At 42.5% G+C, this 20,096-nt stretch overlaps 1 protein-coding gene across 3 annotated transcripts in view; it reads left to right on the top strand.

The window, feature by feature from the left end:
* The window catches only part of mrpl22 (mitochondrial ribosomal protein L22), a 33,271-nt gene extending 14,056 nt beyond the window's left edge, over positions 1–19,215 (top strand). For all 3 annotated transcript variants that reach the window (XM_008114783.3, XM_062970256.1, XM_062970255.1), the window contains 4 exons: positions 3,487–3,552; positions 7,277–7,354; positions 8,857–8,926; positions 18,100–19,215. In XM_008114783.3, the coding sequence (XP_008112990.1) occupies positions 3,487–3,552; positions 7,277–7,354; positions 8,857–8,926; positions 18,100–18,311 (426 nt within the window). In that variant the 3' untranslated portion in view covers positions 18,312–19,215. The remainder of the gene's footprint in view (positions 1–3,486; positions 3,553–7,276; positions 7,355–8,856; positions 8,927–18,099) is intronic.
* The last annotated feature ends 881 nt before the right edge of the window (positions 19,216–20,096 follow it).

The raw sequence follows: 20,096 nt of genomic DNA, 5'->3' as shown, positions 1-20,096 counted from the left end.
TCTAGTTTCCCAGAAGCCACACTCTGAACTACTGTACCATACTGACTTTGGTAACCATCTGGTTCTCAACTGTATTTTCAAGGGAGGGGACATCATTGCAACTCTGCATCTTAACTAGTATAGCTAGTAGGCTTGATCGATCCATGAAAAATTTGATTCTAAACTCGTTTCAAAACTAGAGGGGGCATTTTTTTGTTTTTGTTGCTAATAACGAATTTGGCCCCCAAAATTTTTCGAAATTAACGAAAATTCGTTATTTTCGAAATTAATTCGTTAATGGCGGACGCGCATGCGCGGTGGCCCAAAAACAGCCCGAAGGGGGGGGGACTTAGGGGGCTCTCCCGCCCTCATTTTTTGAGTGATCTTCTTCAAACTTGGTACAGTGGTAGAACACATTTAACACTGATAGCTCACCAAAATGTGGAACGTTTCCCTTATCCTCTGATTTTTGGCAAATTTTCATAGCTTTTATAATAAACCATTTTTTAATAATTGCAGAAATCTGTTCCTGGTTTGAAAGTCTTATTTCCTGTTAAATTGGGTTGTCTTTACTATGAAAGTCATTGCTCTACTTCAGAAACTTTGTTTTTGTGGCTGAAACTTTGTTAAATTGGTGTAGTCCCCGGCTGAGACACAAGCAGCCCCGCTTGTGTTTGAGAGCGGTGAAGGGACAAAGGCACCCCCCCTTCTTTCCCCAAAAGGAGTTGTATTTTGTACAGGGAAGTATGGGATATGCAACTCTTTCCCAAACTTGGCTTAGGATTATCAGAAAGCGTCCCTGGCTGAGACACAAGCAGCCCCGCTTGTGTTTGAGAGCAGTGAAGGGACAAAGGCACCCCCTCTTCTTTCCCCAAAAGGAGTTGTATTTTGTACAGGGAAGTATGGGATATGCAACTCTTTCCCAAACTTGGTTTAGGATTATCAGGAAGCGTCCCCGGCTGAGACACAAGCAGCCCCGCTTGTGTTTGAGAGCGGTGAAGGGACAAAGGCACCCCCTTCTTTCCCCAAAAGGAGTTGTATTTTGTACAGGGAAGTATGGGATATGCAACTCTTTCCCAAACTTGGCTTAGGATTATCAGGAAGCGTCCCCGGCTGAGACACAAGCAGCCCCGCTTGTGTTTGAGAGCGGTGAAGGGACAAAGGCACCCCCCCTTCTTTCCCCAAAAGGAGTTGTATTTTGTACAGGGAAGTATGGGATATGCAACTCTTTCCCAAACTTGGCTTAGGATTATCAGGAAGCGTCCCCGGCTGAGACACAAGCAGCCCCGCTTGTGTTTGAGAGCGGTGAAGGGACAAAGGCACCCCCTTCTTTCCCCAAAAGGAGTTGTATTTTGTACAGGGAAGTATGGGATATGCAACTCTTTCCCAAACTTGGCTTAGGATTATCAGGAAGCGTCCCCGGCTGAGACACAAGCAGCCCCGCTTGTGTTTGAGAGCGGTGAAGGGACAAAGGCACCCCCCCCTTCTTTCCCCAAAAGGAGTTGTATTTTGTACAGGGAAGTATGGGATATGCAACTCTTTCCCAAACTTGGCTTAGGATTATCAGGAAGCGTCCCCGGCTGAGACACAAGCAGCCCCGCTTGTGTTTGAGAGCGGTGAAGGGACAAAGGCACCCCCTTCTTTCCCCAAAAGGAGTTGTATTTTGTACAGGGAAGTATGGGATATGCAACTCTTTCCCAAACTTGGCTTAGGATTATCAGGAAGCGTCCCCGGCTGAGACACAAGCAGCCCCGCTTGTGTTTGAGAGCGGTGAAGGGACAAAGGCACCCCCCTTCTTTCCCCAAAAGGAGTTGTATTTTGTACAGGGAAGTATGGGATATGCAACTCTTTCCCAAACTTGGCTTAGGATTATCAGAAAGCGTCCCTGGCTGAGACACAAGCAGCCCCGCTTGTGTTTGAGAGCGGTGAAGGGACAAAGGCACCCCCTCTTCTTTCCCCAAAAGGAGTTGTATTTTGTACAGGGAAGTATGGGATATGCAACTCTTTCCCAAACTTGGCTTAGGATTATCAGGAAGCGTCCCCGGCTGAGACACAAGCAGCCCCGCTTGTGTTTGAGAGCGGTGAAGGGACAAAGGCACCCCCCCTTCTTTCCCCAAAAGGAGTTGTATTTTGTACAGGGAAGTATGGGATATGCAACTCTTTCCCAAACTTGGCTTAGGATTATCAGGAAGCGTCCCTGGCTCGGATCCCTTGTTTCCAAAAACACTTTTGCGTGGAAAAAAGAAAGGAGAAAGCCCACCCCGCCCGCAAGAGGAAAAATGGCGCAGCACCAGGAAAAAAACACCCACAGGACAGCCCTTTGCAAAAACAAAAGAAAAAGAAAGACCCAACTAACACACACCACCCAAACTCAGCCAGCCACCCCACCTTTTCTCCCGGTCTTCACACAGCCATGCTGTGACGCAGCAATCTTTCCTGCCTGCCAGTGCCTGCACCAAAATCTCCCTTCCACCCTCTCCAAAATTCCCAGTGCGACTGAGCCACGAGGCGTGTGTGCACGCTCAGGACGTCCTACCAGCCCCTCCCCCTGGTTAAACGTGCTCTCTGATTGGCTACAAGGTGCAAACAACACGCTAGATTGCCCCAGTGGACTTAAACAAGTTTGGATGATTTGCCAAAGCATTTTTTAAAAACGAAAAAAAAGGCGCCATAACGGAAAACGGCCAATCGCGGTTCGAAACCGCGATATCCAGGCGTGTGGACAACCAAGGTTCGATATTGCTTCAAAACAAACGAAAATAACGAATCAATAACGGTAAACGGGGAAAACGAATTATTTGAGCAAGCCTAATAGCTAGTAAGGAAGATGAGTCTATCCTGCCCTGAGTCCCTTCGGGTGAGAAGGGCGGGATAGAAATGATGGAAATAAATAAACAATGCATATGAGTGAACAACTCTGTTCAGTATGAAGCTGCATTGAATTTGACAGAAGCATTGTAAAGTCACACTTGAGCAGCACTTGAGGGACCAGAGCTATGTGGCAACATACATGATTTTCATATAGCAGATTCCAGATCTTGTCCCTGACATGTCCAGTTAAAAGGATCTCTGATTGCAGGAAGGTTTGTTTTGAGATCCTGCAGAGCTGCCATCAATCAGGTTAGGCAGTATTGGGTTATTGGGGTAGTATTGGGATAGATTGGCCAGCGAGCTGACTTCTTGCAAGACATGTACAATTAACAAAGCAGTATGCTATTATTTGCTGCCAACTAGATACTCCAGTTGGTAGACTTATATTAAGTGTTATTTGTTTACCATGATATCAATAATATATTATAGTTAGGGTTCTAAGCTTTCCTCTTCTCTTGTGCATGTTCCTCATGATATTTTTTTAGTTGAAGAAGTAAGGCATTCTCGTTTCCAGCAGCAATAACTTGATATGTTTAGTTCATTGCTGTTCAGTAGGATGAAATACAGTCATTTGTTTCCCAAAATATTGTAAATATCTGAAAATACAACTTGAACATAAAACATATTTCTTTTTAGGAAATATATCACTGTCGAAGAGATATTAAATACAGCAAGGACAAGATGTGGTACCTGGCAAAATTGGTAAGAAGAGTAATTGTAAGCTTTATTTTCTTAGGAATATATAATGTTTTCTGCTGTGTATGGTATGCTGGTGCCCAGTGTAAAATGCTTTACAGAAACCTAGGATAGAATATTATTTGAACCAGCTTTAAAGAACTAGAATGATACTGTGTATCTTTCTTTTCTTTTTGTCCAAGCAAAATCTAAACGGGGATCAGTTAGATAAGACTAATTTCCAACTGGAACACATGAAATACTAAAAATTCAAGGAATTGTAGATTGCATAGATTTCCTCCTAAGGTATTCCTGAATGCAAGGCAGGACTCTTTTCAGAGGTCAGGTCAGGTTCCCTTCCCCATTGTTTAGTAGAGACCACTTCCCTTCATACAGGAGAAGTTCTACTTATAAGCACATTCTTGGATCAGGTAAATAAACATTTCATTGTAAAGCCAATTTTCTCCTTGATACTTATCTCAGAGTGTCAAGGACAGAACGCCACCAGATAAAGTTCAACACAGTTTATTAAAGTTACAGAACTAAAAAGTGCCCGTATGAAACAAAGGACTAGGCAAACACTTGCCTTCAGTGTAAAAATACACAAAAAAGACTCCGCTGATACTAAAAGCGGTACAAAAGATAAACCGGATTAAACAGGAGTTTAATCCAGGTTAAACAGAAAATGCTTACTTCAGCCTGGCAATTAGAACAAACAAAAGCTGATAAACAAAGATTCAAAGAAACATAAAAGCTGGCAGCAGATTCCTCTCTGCTTCTCCGAAAGCTGCCAATGAGTAACTAAGATTGTTACTCCTCCGTGCCACAGACAGAATCCGGATCCAGGCGCTTCAATCAGGGTTGCCACGGTCAGCAGGGTCCCAGTCCGGTCCGAGGTCGAAAGCCAGGTACAGATGTCTTCGGTCCACCAATTCCACCAAAAGCCACAGAAAGGGTAGTCCGAGGTCGTAGTCAGTCAGTCAGTCCAACGTCAATCCAGAATAGGCAATTAATGTCCGTCAAGAAGACGACGGAGGTCCAAGCTAATAAGATTAAACACAGGTTGCACAACAAAAGCCCACACAGTTCCTCCCGCCGTCTATGCCCAGTGTCCTTGGTAACTTACGTATTCAGCAAACGAAACACACCCGTCTTCAGGAAATTCCCAACAAGAGCCCAAGCGTTCGTCCAGATTACCTTGCCCAACGCAATTAGCCCTGGATTCAAGACCCCATTATATGCCAGTTTCCAACTCCTCATCGCTATCAGCTGTTACCCTAATTCCAGGTGCCTCATCATCATCCTCATCAGAGCTAAAACATCTTTGACTATGCCCCACAGCATCCCCAGCTGTGGATCCCGTCCCATCCCTCCAACTCGTCCACGGGTCCAATCCTGCAACCCGCCAGTCGCTTCCCATGCTATCATTACCAGGAACATCCAAATCCTCCCTCACACGAGTCCATTCCATGTCATCCTCCTCTGAGCTAACCACCTCTTCCTCCATTCCCTCGGTAAAACCCTCAAAGGAGTCTTCGTCAGTTGGTTCTGCAAATAAGTCCCACAGCCGTTTCCTCTCTCGCTCCTCAAGAGAATCTGACTCTCAAGGAGTCTTACGACCACGTCTCCCAGTATTGGAGCCATAAGGCTCAACCATAACACAGAGTCCCAAAAGTTTCTCTTTATGTATACTGTATATTTCTTTTTGACAGACTTCTGTATAATTATATTGTGCCTCCAAGTTGATTCAAGTTTGACTTGTGGGATTGTCTTGATGGGATAGTTGAAATCGCCCATGACTACTATATACTGTTTGGTCAATTGCTGACAGAAGACTTCATCGAGTTCTTCCTCCTAGCTTGGAGGTCTGTAGTAGACAGCCAGGACAAATCTTTTTGAATCCCGGTCCCCTTGATTCTTATCCAGATGCTTTCAAGCTGGTTTCCCAAATTGCAGTCTTGCATCTCTTCTGCAGCGTAAATGTTTTTGACATATATGGCTACTCCCCCTCCTTTCCCCTTTGTTCTGTTTCTGTGAAAGAGGTTATAGCCCTCAATAGCTACATTCCAGTGATAGGAATCGTCCCACCAGGTTTCAGTGATGCCTATGTCCAGTTCTGCCTGTGTCCAATTTATAATGCCAGCAGTATATCTTATGACAGGTGTTTATGGCCTTGATGGTGTGTCTCCATTGAGCTTGCTTTTGAGAATATTTCTAACCCTTTGAGTGTATTCTTCGCTGACCACCGTTTTTACATTTTGATGTTTGACGTTATTCAGCTGTAGTATGCTCAGATATTTATAGGCCTCTGGCTGGTGACACTTTATGGTTTGGCCATTACGTAGATTTATGCCCTCACTTTCAATTATTTTTCCCTTCTTCAGTGCTACTGTTGAACATTTTTCCAGACCAAACTCCATGCTGATATCAACTCTAAAGATTCAGACAGTGTTAGAGACTCGATTTCAGTTTAAGTTTTCCCGTACAGTTTCAGGTCATCCATGTACATCAGATGTGAAATTTTGTGAGATTTCTTAGATGTTTGATAGCCAAGGTTTGTTTTTTTTGTAATATTGTTGACAGAGGGATCATGGCAATAATGAAAACCAGTGGAGACAATGACTCTCCCTGGAAAATTCCTCTTCTGATGTTGACAAGTCTGTAGTTTTCATTTCCAACAAACAGTTCAGTTTTCCAGTGCTCCATCATATTTTCAATAAACGTGCCAACGTTTTTACAAATCCCGATGGCGTCCAGGCACTTAATGATCCAGCAGTGTGAGAGTGAGTCAGAGACCTTTCTGTAGTCAATCCATGTCATGTGAAGATTAGTTTTTTGGCTTTTACAGTTCTCCAGAATCATTTTGTTGATTAATAACTGGTATTTTGTGTATTTTAAATTGTGTTTTATTTTATGTTCTGTTTTTAGGTACTTGGTACTGTGTGTAAACCGCCCCCAGTCCCTTTAGGGAGGTGGTGGCGGGATACAAAAATAAAGTTGTTGTTATTACATATCATTATTATTATTATTATTACATTACATCAAATAGTTCTGGCCAAACTTACCTGTCCGAACGGATCTCCTCCTATGAGCCATCAAGAACCCTAAGATTGTCTGGAGAGGCCCTGCTCTTGGTCCCACCAGCCTCGCAAGCACGGCTGGTGGGAACGAGGAACAGTACCTTCTTGGTGGTGGCTCCTCGGCTATGGAACACCCTCCCTAGTAATATTCGGAAGGCCCCAACTCTTCTGGGCTTCAGAAAAGCTCTAAAGACATGGCTATTAATGAATAAGCATTTAATGAATAAGCATAATGATCCAACATGGTCTGAACTAAGGTTTACTTATGAGGCTCCGGATTAATGGATTTAAATATATGTATGCTTTTAAGTTTATAATGTATAGTATTGTTAATTGATTTGAATGTGTTGTTTTGATTTTAGTGATTGTATTTTGGGCATTGAATTTTGCCAACTTCTGTAAGTGGCCTTGAGCCCCCTCAGATGAGAAAGGCAGGGCAGAAATGTTGTAAATAAATAAATAAATAAATACATAAATCTTAGGAATTGACCTAGTCTATGAAATTTTAGGCTACCAGCTTTGTTCTCTCAGTCCCTAAGTTGCTACAAGATTATTTTGCAGCTATGTAAACTGTAGCATATTTGTCATTGTAAATTGATGTTCAGTCTGAGTTTTGTGTCACTAAACAAATGTCACTTGTTTGCACTTCTTGTTTTCTGTTTTCATTTAAGATACGTGGAATGACCATTGATGAGGCACTAGCTCAGTTGGAATTCAATGATAAAAAAGGAGCAAAGGTAATCAAAGAGGTATGTTGTCAATTATTTGTAGAATTTGTTTTTCTATCTGCTAAGCATGTGCACAAACTATTTAGAAGTCTTATTTAAATAAATGCAGATCTCTTCTATATCACACATTCCTCATGCCTTCTCTTAGTGTTGCACTTTTATATAAGAGATATGTTTTATAAAAAAAATTAAGAATGAGCAGTTAAAACAAAAATATGAATATGAATAAAATATGAATATATATGCCTCAAAAGTTTGCCAGAAAGCTTTGCATTAAAAATGGTTTTCTGGAACTGGTGAAAAGCATGAATGTAGGGATCAACTGCACTTATTATGGGAAAGCTGCCCTTAACTGGTACATAGCCATTGAGAAGGCCCTTTTTCTTGTCCCATCTAAACATGCTTCCATTCTAGATAGAACTGCAGGAAGAGCCTGTCCTTGTGTTTAGAAAGCAGGCAGGATTATCTTAAAGGCGGTAGTTTCTAATCTGTTTTGGGCCTGAGTCATTACTTGCACATTTTCTTTTTGGACTTAAAAATGTTTGCTGAGCTGGATGTAAGATACATCTGTATAAGTTTATCACTGAAACTTGAATCTTTGCATTAAACAGTATATAAATAAACATTAAATTTGTACTTGAAAATTGTTTGGAGGCCAGAAAAAAAATTATGAAGTGGAGGTAAAACTGATAAGAAAGATAATGTAGGAGACAAGGCATCTTCGCCAAACAAATTTTGGACCTGGAAAATGTAGCCTCTGGGATTTTCAATGGTGGCACAAAATGAGAAATATATAGTTGGTGCTTCCTTGTGTCAGCAGAGAAAAGTCAGTTTGACTAGGATGAAAATCTGACATAGAGAAAAGTTGAGCAGGGAATAAACAAACAGAAAACCTTGAGACAAAGAAGTTGAAGGATGCAACCTAAGTAATGGAATGAAAAAAATATCAGAAGAAAGGAATAACAGAAGAATTGAGGCAACGGAAACTAATCAGAAATTGATCTTTCAGATGGAATAAATCTTACAACAGTTAATGTGAAAATGGTCAAACGATACAACCACAGAAAGTGGGGCAATGAAGAAAGTGACATGAAAAGCATTTGCTTTTCTAGGTGGCAGAGACAGGGACCAACAGTAGGTGGCAGAGATGTGGAACTGAAGTGAAGAAAGGAGGAATATGGCTGGTTTTTATAACATTCTTCCTCAACCTGATGTTGGTGTTTTGAACTTCAGCTTCCTTTATCCCCATCTGACATAGTTATTGGTTAGGGATTAAGAGGGGAGAATATATGTACTTAGAAGAGAGTTTGAATAAGACAATAAATCTATATGCTAAAGATAAGTTGAACAAAATATGACTTAGTTCTGTGGTATGAAAGATTAAAAAAGGTTTCTATATGCAGGTCCTCTCCTTAAAATAGATGCAGTCCTTCACTTTATATAAATATGAGGAGCTATTACAGAACTCTGAGATTAAAAGCTTGATATCATTGACTTGATACAATTTTTATATTTTATTGTAGGTCCTTCTGGAAGCACAAGAAATGGCAGTGAGAAAATGTAATGTAGAGTTCAAATCCAACTTACACATTGGTAAATTGTTTGTTTATTGTTATAGAAAACTGATGACAATCTAAAATAGTAATAGTATGAGCCAGTTTAGAACTTTAAGTGATGGGCCTGCATTTCCATGAAGATGGCATGTTCACAAATCTGATCAGATGGGATTTAAACTGAGTTGTGTGGGGAGGGTGACAATGTTCTTGGGAACAGTAGTTTATCAAGGGTTGAACAAACAGAACAAATACCAAGCAGCTTGAGGACAATAATTTCAACCAGCTAGGAGGAATGTCCCGTGGCTTTAGATGTCTCTACACTTAATGCACAGAGCAGGGGAAATAAACAAGGTGAACTGAAACTTTTAGCACAATAAAACAGCTACGATGTAATAGGCATAACTGATACCTGGTGGGATGAGTCCTGTAATTGCAATGTAGTATTGAAGGCGTATAACTTACCCCTTACCCCTTAACAGAGAAATAGATTAAACAGGAGAGGGGGTGGAGTGGCATTATATGTCAAGGAAGAGATGCAGGACTTAAATTCTGGCAACCAGGGTGAGAATCTTTTGAATTTTATTTGAAAATAAAACATTAATTACATTAACCCTTTTTTCCTGGATCTGTATGTGAGCCCTGTTTGAGGTCAATATGTTTTATTTCTGAGAATACTTGTTTAGAATTGCTTTATAAAGCTGCTTCTTTAAATTTTTCCCTAACCCAAGCTTTTTATTAGGAACACCTTTGAAATATTTATGCAACATTAAAAATCAATATGGCATTTTTTAAAAATAAAAGGTCCCTATTTTTCAGTTAACCCTGCTGACTCAGATCCAATTGATTTGGAGTATAAACAGTTTCCTGATTAATTTTTCTGGAAACTTACATAAAAAGACATGGGATCTTGAAAAAATGCGTGCATTCATCTAATGTAAACAAAACCTCACAAGCAATACTGAATACATCCAGCTTAAATGCTGTTTAAGTTAAAGTACAGAATCACAGGAAGAATATATTACTTCAGCATATAGCAGAGTTAATTGAAAAATTGGCCTTTAATTTCCTAGTAGTGAGATGTCTGGAACTGTAACAATGAAGTATTCCAAGTGCAACTTAATTTACTGTCAACTGCAGAAAAAGGTTTATTATAAAAAGCAATTTAACCTGCATTTTGCAACTTGAGCACTTCCAGTAATGTTTGCTTTGACCTTATTTACCCCAGCAGTCTTATACATGAAAAATGTGTGATTCTGTATAAGACTTAGAAATCATAAACCCATTTTTCACCATTGGCCCATTTCAGTTGTTTGTTACTCATTTTGCTATGACAGGTTAGCCAGCAGTTTACACTTCACTTTCCAGCAAATTGTCATCTGTCAAGATTTAATTGAGGTAAAAAGGTTCTAAATCAAGTGCATTTAGATCTGGCATTTAGATATAGACTTCTGACCTCCATATCAAATTGATCCTTTTAACTTTCTGCTTTATAGCTTTTGCCACAGAAAGATCATTTCTCTTTTAAACTTATGATGACAAAAAGCAGTGTAGAAATAGCTTCTACCAAAGGGAAAAATAAAATGTCACTTCCCAATGATTCATAGCTCCTCAAGTGGAAATTCTGGACAGAAGTGACTGACCAGTTTGGTTGAATTATGTTTTCTGTGGAAATACTTGAAAAGGCAGTGAGGGGTCTTACCCGATTATAGTATTAGAAAAAAATGTGATCTCCTAGATACCCATCATCCTTTACTGTTGGCTATATTTGTTAGGGTTAATGGAACTTGCAATCTGACAATCTCTGGAGGGCTACATATTGTCATGTCCTGTTTTAGGTGAAATCCTCACAAATGGGATATTGTTGGTTAATGGTAGTAACTTCCATTTTGCTCTGTTGCCAGATTAAGTGGATCTTATGGGTGATTTACTGAAACCATTTCTTTTTTCTCTGGAGATGTCAAGGCAGATTAAAAACAAAGAAAACACTAGTTTAACGGTATGAACGTTTCCTTAAAAGCAATGTAAAATACCAACTAGAATAAAGGATATATTAACAGTACAAATATTCAAAATCCAGAGACATTTAAAACAAATTATTTATTACTTGATTATTTATTAATTTAATATACACTTCTCTAATGGAGCACTAACCATGGTCTGGTTAAAGACCTTCAGTTTTTTTTTATAACTTACTCGAATCTTCCATATCCCAGTTCAGTATCTTAACCACTACACCACACCCTTGAACATCTGACATGTCTTTTGCAGACAGGCACACACACATTGTCTTTCCAAAATTTGTGGTTGATTTGTTGATTGCTTGCAATACATTTTAAGTTTTCGTACACATGTTCCCAAAAACTGGAAGCAAAGAATATTTACCTGATAGTTGCTTTACAGAACATTTTGCTTCTGAGACAGGCTGTCAGTGGCAGCAGAGTGATGCCAACAATAAACCCTTTCATAAAAGCCAGATCAGAAGCTCTTTTTTCTCCTTCCAGTTGCTGTTCTGTCGGATATGTCATGTCTTGATAGATATACCTTTCTAAATGGAGATCCATGTCTACTTGTTTTGATTTTGTGACATTGGGTTTGTTATGATTGAGCCTCATGGCTCTGTTACTGACAGACGTGGGCGTAAGACTCCTCGAGAGTCAGATACTCTCGAGGAGCGAGAGAGAAAAAGACTGCGAGACATATTTGCAGCACCATCTGACGAGGAGTCTTTCGAAGGGTTTACGGAGAGAATGGAGGAGGGGCTGGTTAGCTCAGAGGAGGATGAGATGGATTGGACTCGGGTAAGGGAGGAAGTGGGTGCCACTGGCCATGATGGGACAGAAGATGAATGGGGACCTTCAGGATTAGACCCATGGTTTAGCTGGAGGGATGGGACGGGATCCACAGCTGGAGATGCTGTTGGGCGTAGTCAGAGGTGTTCCAGCTCTGACGAGGAAAGTGATGAGGAAACGCCCGGGTTAAGGAGGACAGCTGACAGTGATGAAGATTTGTAACTGGCATAAAATGGGGCTTGAGAGCAATTGCAAATTGCGTTGGGCAAGGTAATCTGGGCAAACGCTTGGGATCCGTGTGTGTGTGGGACGCTTTCCTGAAGACTTGTGTGCTTTCCTGTGCTGTGACGTAAGTTGATTGGAATCCAGGGTCAGACGGCGGGAGGGATTGTGTGGGCATTTGTTTGTGCAAACCTGTGCTTACTCTTATTAGCTTGACCTTCCGTCGTCTTCTTGACGGACGCCATCTCCTGCTTTGAGAACTCGGACTGAACTGACCACGGCTTGTCTTCCCCCCTTCTTGGACTTGGAAAAACTACAAACGTCTGCTTCTGGCTTTGATCTACGGAACGGAACTGGTCTACTCAACTGCTACAATCCTTGGCTGATTTACTCGTGTTGGAGATCCTGTCTGCTGTGTGTGTGTGGGGGAGCGACGCAAGTTACTCTAAGCACAGTGTTGGCAGCAGAGAGGAATCTGCTGCCAATTAGTTGCATTCTTTGTATCTTTTGTTCCTTGGCTTTCGTTTCGTTTATACCCAGGCTGAAGCAAGCAGTTTGTTTTTACCCGGATTAAACTCCGGTTTAATCCGGTTTATCTTTTGAACATTTACTTTTGCCCCTTTTTGCTCCTAAAGGCAAAAACTGCCTGGCCCTTGTGTTTTACGGGCATTTTTGAGTTCTGTAATCTAATAAACTCTGTTACTTTGAATCTTGTGGCGTTCTGTCCTTGACAGATTGCCCAACGCCCATAAAAAGTTTATTGCAGCAATAAACCCGTCAGGAAGACGATGGATGAGTTAAGGGCCAAAGTAGACCAATTGCAAACGGTTTTTACCGTTAGCCAAACAGCTCAGGCTGTGAAAGGACATGTTTTGACTCCTGAACGCTTTGACGGAACCAGGTGCAAGTTGCCAACCTTTTTGGCACAAGTGGAGCTTTATTTTTCTCAGCTCAGTGCTCATGCTTTTCCTACAGACACTAGCAAGGTGGCCTTTATTTTGAGTTTGTTGACCGGTCCCGCAGGACAATGGGCCACTAATTTAATTTTGGGAAATGACCCAGTCAAGGACAATTTGAATAATTTCAAAAAGTTGTTAACTGATACTTTTGGGGATCCTCTCCGCACGGAGAACGCTGGGTGGGCTCTGTATCGGTTGAAACAGGGAAAGGGGACTGTTTTGGATTACTTAAATAAGTTTAACCTGTATCGCCACCAGCTGGATTGGGGGGAAAATGCATTCATGCTTTTATTTACTGCCGGGTTAAGTGATATGCTCCAGGATGAATTAGCACGCTTGGAGCCGGCTGAAAGCTGGGACGCCTTAGTAGCTAAGGTGCTGCGTTTAGACGCAAGGTTCGAGGCTCGTAAACACTCAAAAGCAATGTGTGCGCCACCCATGCATGTAACCAGGGCACCTGTGGTGATGGGGGAAGAGCCCATGGAGCTTGGGGTCTTTAAAAAGCTGTCTACAGAGGAAAAGAGCCGTAGGAGGCAGCTGGGCTTGTGTTTGTACTGTGGGAATGCTGGGCATTTTGCCAAAAATTGTAATGTGAAACCTTCCCAGCTTTCGGGAAAAGGCCAGCCCTAGTGCGACGTGAGTCCAACGCACTAGGGCTCCTCAAGCAGTCAACTGAGGGGAGGAAGCATGTTTTCGTACCCATTACATTATCTGTTGGGGGAAGGGAACTTGTTTCTACTTTGGCACTGCTGGACTCAGGGGCTACGGTCTCCTATGTAGATATTGAGTTTGCTAAGAAGCATGGCATTCCTAGAGTGCGTAAGGCATGCGACGTGTGGGTGGAAGGAGCAGATGGGAGACTGCTGGAGACTGGGGTGGTTAACCATGAAACCTCAGCAGTAACGTGGGAGGTGCAGGGAGTAACGGGAACGTTTGTGTGGGATATTACGAGCTTGCCTAGATATGATGTGATCCTGGGGATGGATTGGCTAGCTGTAGTAAACCCACAAGTAGATTGGGCAACACGTAAAGTGATCTTAAAGAGGCAGGATTGTTGCACTCTAAATGTTACTCATTCTGATATGGAGGGAGTGCCTGCTGAGTATGGGGAGTTCTCTGATGTATTTTGTAAAAGAGAAGCGGACAAATTACCACCGCACAGGCCATATGATTGCGCCATCAAGTTGGCAGAAGGTGCGAAACTGCCAGCAGGGAGGCTGTATGCCTTGACTGTACCGGAAAGGCAAGCTTTGCGGGAGTTTCTAGATGAAAATTTAGCCAAGGGGTTTATTCGCCCATCTAGTTCGCCAACTGCGGCACCAGTATTCTTTGTAGCCAAAAAGACTGGGGAACTTAGGCTGGTCTGTGACTATCGAATCCTAAACAAATACACCATTCGGGATAGGTACCCGCTCCCTTTAATCTCGGAACTGTTATCAAGGGTGCAAGGGGCTAAGGTCTTTACCAAGCTTGACCTGCGGGGGGCCTATAACTTAATCCGTATACGGGAAGGGGATGAATGGAAGACGGCATTTAACACGTGTTTCGGATGCCACGAGTTCCGAGTCATGCCTTTTGGGCTTTGTAATGCTCCTGCGGTATTTCAGAGGTTCATGAACGATGTGTTCAGGGACCTAATTGACCAATTTTTAGTGATTTATTTGGATGATATCTTGATTTTTTCTAAGGACGAGAAAGAACATCGTCAACATGTCAAGCAGGTTCTGCACCGACTGCGGGCTAATGGGCTTTTCGCCAAGGCTTCCAAGTGCGTCTTTCATGTGCCTGAAGTGGAGTTCCTAGGTCATGTAGTGTCAGGTAGGGAACTTAAAATGGACCCACATAAGGTTGACGCCGTCAACTCATGGCAGGAGCTGAAGACTAAGAAGGATGTACAAAGGTTCTTGGGTTTCGCTAATTACTACCGGGAGTTTATTCCGAATTTTGCAAAGCTCACGGTACCTTTGACGCAGCTTCTGCGCAAGAAACAGCCATTTGTGTGGGGGCGGGAAGCTCACGAGGCGTTTCTACAACTAAAGTCTAGTTTTCAATCGGACAACATACTAACCCATCCTGATGTTGACAGACCGTTCGTGGTAGAAGCGGACGCTTCTAGCTACGCGTTGGGGGCTGTATTGTCTCAGAAGGATTCCTCAGGGACCTTGCGTCCCTGTGGATTTTACTCGCGGCAACTAACACCCTTCGAGCAGAACTATACCATATGGGAGAAGGAGTTGTTGGCGATTAAGGTGGCGTTTGAGGTGTGGCGGCACTGGCTTGAAGGGGCACGGCACCAGATCGTGGTCAGATCTGATCACAAGAACTTAGAACACTTGCAAACAGCAAAGAAGTTAAACCAGCGTCAAATCCGCTGGGCTTTGTTTTTCTCCAGGTTTAACTTCAAGGTGCAGTTCGTGGAGGGGAAGGCAAACTTGCGGGCCGATGCTTTATCCCGCAAGCCGGAATTTAAGACCAATGAGCAGGTAGTATGTCAGACCATCTTGCCTACTGCCTCTCTGTGTGTTGTAGATAATGAGCTTGGGTTACATGACCAGATCCTTGAGGCTCAGAAGGATGATGTGTGGACTCAGGAGCAACTGATGCTGCTCTCTGCAGGTAACCGTACCATACTGCCGCATCTCCAGGATCAAGACGGGGTATTGGTGCGTAGGGGGCAGGTTTACGTACCAGTAGGGACCCTCAGGTTGGAGGTGATTAGAGCCCACCATGACGAACCCATGGCTGGGCACTTTGGCAGGTTCAAGACCGTACAGCTTATCACCAGGAGCTACTGGTGGCCAAAGATGCGGCAAGACATTCTGCGCTTTTGTGACAGCTGCGCCGTTTGTCAGCAGAGTAAGACGCCTGTTGGGCGCCCTAGAGGGTTGTTATCGTCTTTACCTGTTCCGGAGAGGCCATGGCAAATCATTTCCATGGATTTTATTTCAGATTTGCCTAAGTCTGGGGGTTATACTTGTATTTGGGTGGTGGTGGATTTATTTAGTAAACTGGCTCATTTTATTCCTTGTTCAACCATTCCGGCGGCCCCTACGTTGGCCTTACTATTTACAAAGCACATCTATCGTTTGCACGGAGCACCCGAGGTGATTATTTCGGATAGGGCTCCGCAATTTGTGTCACGCTTTTGGAAACACTTCCATGAGTGTTTGGGGACTAAGTTAAACGTGTCTTCAGCTTTCCATCCGCAAACGGATGGACAGTCGGAACGGGTTAATGGGCTCTTAGAGCAGTATCTGCGTTGTTTTTGTTTAGATCAACCCACGGCTTGGGTAAAGTGGTTACCGGTGGCGGAATTTGCTTACAACAATGCGGTGCACACGTCTAGTCAGCATACGCCATTTGAGCTAACTTATGGTTTTCACCCACGGGGAGGTGTGGCGCCGTCGACCAATGTGGTCTCTTCGGACCCTGTGTACCGCTCTTCGGAAATGGCTGCATTGCATGATGTTGCCCGTCGCTTACTGTTGGAAGCTAAGGCAACGCAAAAGACTCAGGCTGACCGCCACAGGCAGGCAGGGGAGGAGTTGGAAGAAGGGGATTTGGTGTGGTTATCTTCCAAACATATTAAACAGGCTGGGGGAAAGTTTGCGCCTCGGTATTTGGGTCCCTTTCCTATCGTTAAAAAGATTTCTTCTGTTGCGTTTCGTTTGCGTTTACCGTCTAGTTTAAAGGTCCATCCAGTCTTTCATCGTTCGCTGTTGAAACTTGATACCTCTAGTCGTCGTGGTGCTATAGCGGAGGGTATCACTGCCACTTCTCCGCCATCGGGGGAGGAGGCCTTTGTGAGAGGGGATAGTGTTATGATTGAGCCTCATGGCTCTGTTACTGACAGACGTGGGCGTAAGACTCCTCGAGAGTCAGATACTCTCGAGGAGCGAGAGAGAAAAAGACTGCGAGACATATTTGCAGCACCATCTGACGAGGAGTCTTTCGAAGGGTTTACGGAGAGAATGGAGGAGGGGCTGGTTAGCTCAGAGGAGGATGAGATGGATTGGACTCGGGTAAGGGAGGAAGTGGGTGCCACTGGCCATGATGGGACAGAAGATGAATGGGGACCTTCAGGATTAGACCCATGGTTTAGCTGGAGGGATGGGACGGGATCCACAGCTGGAGATGCTGTTGGGCGTAGTCAGAGGTGTTCCAGCTCTGACGAGGAAAGTGATGAGGAAACGCCCGGGTTAAGGAGGACAGCTGACAGTGATGAAGATTTGTAACTGGCATAAAATGGGGCTTGAGAGCAATTGCAAATTGCGTTGGGCAAGGTAATCTGGGCAAACGCTTGGGATCCGTGTGTGTGTGGGACGCTTCCCTGAAGACTTGTGTGCTTTCCTGTGCTGTGACGTAAGTTGATTGGAATCCAGGGTCAGACGGCGGGAGGGATTGTGTGGGCATTTGTTTGTGCAAACCTGTGCTTACTCTTATTAGCTTGACCTTCCGTCGTCTTCTTGACGGACGCCATCTCCTGCTTTGAGAACTCGGACTGAACTGACCACGGCTTGTCTTCCCCCCTTCTTGGACTTGGAAAAACTACAAACGTCTGCTTCTGGCTTTGATCTACGGAACGGAACTGGTCTACTCAACTGCTACAATCCTTGGCTGATTTACTCGTGTTGGAGATCCTGTCTGCTGTGTGTGTGGGGGAGCGACGCAAGTTACTCTAAGCACAGTGTTGGCAGCAGAGAGGAATCTGCTGCCAATTAGTTGCATTCTTTGTATCTTTTGTTCCTTGGCTTTCGTTTCGTTTATACCCAGGCTGAAGCAAGCAGTTTGTTTTTACCCGGATTAAACTCCGGTTTAATCCGGTTTATCTTTTGAACATTTACTTTTGCCCCTTTTTGCTCCTAAAGGCAAAAACTGCCTGGCCCTTGTGTTTTACGGGCATTTTTGAGTTCTGTAATCTAATAAACTCTGTTACTTTGAATCTTGTGGCGTTCTGTCCTTGACAGGGTTCTTTTAAAAGTGAAAGTATAGCTTCATGCATATCTGAAGAGTAAGTGATTGATCCTATCTCCTGGACTCACACTGCAATTTAGTCACATATTATAGCCACACACCTTGCCAGCAGTTTAGATAGCAAATTTGGATTCTGAATCATTTTGGGTTTTTTTGGTAGGAATATTCACATAACTCAAAGGCATACCGCAGGCTATACATCTTGCTAACATGTTGAAGATCCAACCATGATTCTAACTACTTTGTTCTCATTTATGTTTTCCCAGCTGAATCTTTCTCTGGAAAAGGCCACTACCTGAAAAGGATCCGCTATCATGGAAAAGGTTTTTTTGGCATTATGGACAAAGTCAAGTGTCATTACTTTGTGAAATTAGTAGAAGGTCCACCTCCGCCTCCAGAACCACCAAAGACTGGCTTTGATCAAGCTAAGGAGTATGTCCAGCAGCTTCGTAGCCGAACCATTATTAACACACTGTAGCATTCCCCGATGTGTACATTTTTTCTTTTTGATAAATATGTAAATAAAGTGCATTACAAGAATTGTTTTTAATTATACTCAGATTACTGATTAGAAACATAGAGTGTATGGTGATTAAGGTGGAATGGAAGCCAGTGGGCCAGCACAGTGTATCCCAAGCAGATGATACATGAAAAGGCAATTGGAACTGGTCTTACTGAAGAAATTGCACATTAATTTATTGACATACTTTCCAGCTTTTACTTTCACTGAGAGAATTACCCATCCTAGTCTTGGAACTGCCTGTGTAGTTTAAGCATATACTGTGGATGCAGAACAAATAATGGGATGCCTAGCCTAAATGGCACTTGCATTTGCACTGGCATGACCGCATGAATTGGACTGCTATTTCCCAGATTCTGGTATTTTGAATGCATAGTGATTTTGATTACTGGCTTGTAACTATAGTTGCTACCCTATAACAGCATTGCTAGTCTGCATCATCGAAAAGTTCCCAGTGTGAGGAAAGAGCATATTAGCTAATGTTCGTGGTGGAGGATGCAACATGCTGGTTGGTTAGTGATTTGATAGCAAGCCCAGTAAGACTTTTATTTGTGCTCATGGAAGAAAGGCAGAGTAAAAACAGAAAAATCCAACAAGCAAACTCACTTTTTGCCATTTTATATAAGAGATGCCATTTCACTACGCCGTTGCATATGATGGGACTTGAGCATCCATATTTTAGTATCCACGGAGGGACCCTGGAACCAAATCGTGACAGATACTGGTGACCCGTTGTAAACTACTGTTTATCTAACAAGCAAAATTATCTCTGAAAATAGATATGCGTGCTATCAAGCCTACTTTTGCATCACTGTTTTTCTCTTGTTTGACATAATAAATCACTGTAGGAGATGGAACAGTCCCTGGTGTGAGCTGATAATAATTGACATGTTGCTTCATTATTACTCTTGATGTCATTGCATAAAAGAAAAATGTGCTCTTGTGCATTTGTATGGCGTATAAGTCATGAGATGAATTTTCAGTTCAGTAAAATGTGACTGCAGGTGGCACTCCTGTTCATTTTCTGGTAGTATATAAAAAGTATGAAAACCCTGTAACTCCTTAAAGTTACTTCTTGAATTGTACAACTCCCTTCTTAGGTGCAGAAGCCAAACTGTAAGAGGAAGTATTCTTGCACACCAAAATAATATTGATACCATTTGGTTGAGGTGCAAGAGTAAGCTACCTTCATTGTCTCCTGTAAGAATAGAGGGAGCTTATAGAAAATGAAAGCTTGTGGTACTAATGCTTATGTGACTTATGCATTAGCACTGAGTCAGGAAAGTAAAAAGACTTCAGACTGAATAGTACCTAAGCAAATAGCAGAACAAAACTATCACAACTGAAAAACAGAACATGTTAAAAGCAATGTGATAAAACAGGAAAAGCAGAAATATCCATTAAAATTGGGTTCTTTTACAAAAAATGCAATATTGATAAGAAAGGTGCTTGCCAGGCACTAGGTCTGCACAGCACATTGTATAATTGGAGTGCTGCCCTTAAAAGACCCTTTCTTTAGTGGCATTTGAGTTTCTGATGCATAACATAACGTATGTTCATATAAAATAGCTAATCTTTCAGATGTATAAAGATTTATCAAGACAAATGAGCATCCAGAATAGAAACAAACTGAAAGTCAATAGAAGCATTTTAAAACCATTAAATTACATTCTATCATACCACTGTTGATTATTAATCTGGTTGTCATGTACTGAAACAAAAATACTTATGAAATTTTTGCTA

This window comes from Anolis carolinensis, chromosome 2 (genome assembly GCF_035594765.1).
Source record: "Anolis carolinensis isolate JA03-04 chromosome 2, rAnoCar3.1.pri, whole genome shotgun sequence".
NCBI lineage: Eukaryota > Metazoa > Chordata > Lepidosauria > Squamata > Dactyloidae > Anolis > Anolis carolinensis.
The sequence above is the reverse complement of the archived record's forward strand: the minus strand, read 5'-3'. Positions and strand labels throughout refer to the sequence as shown.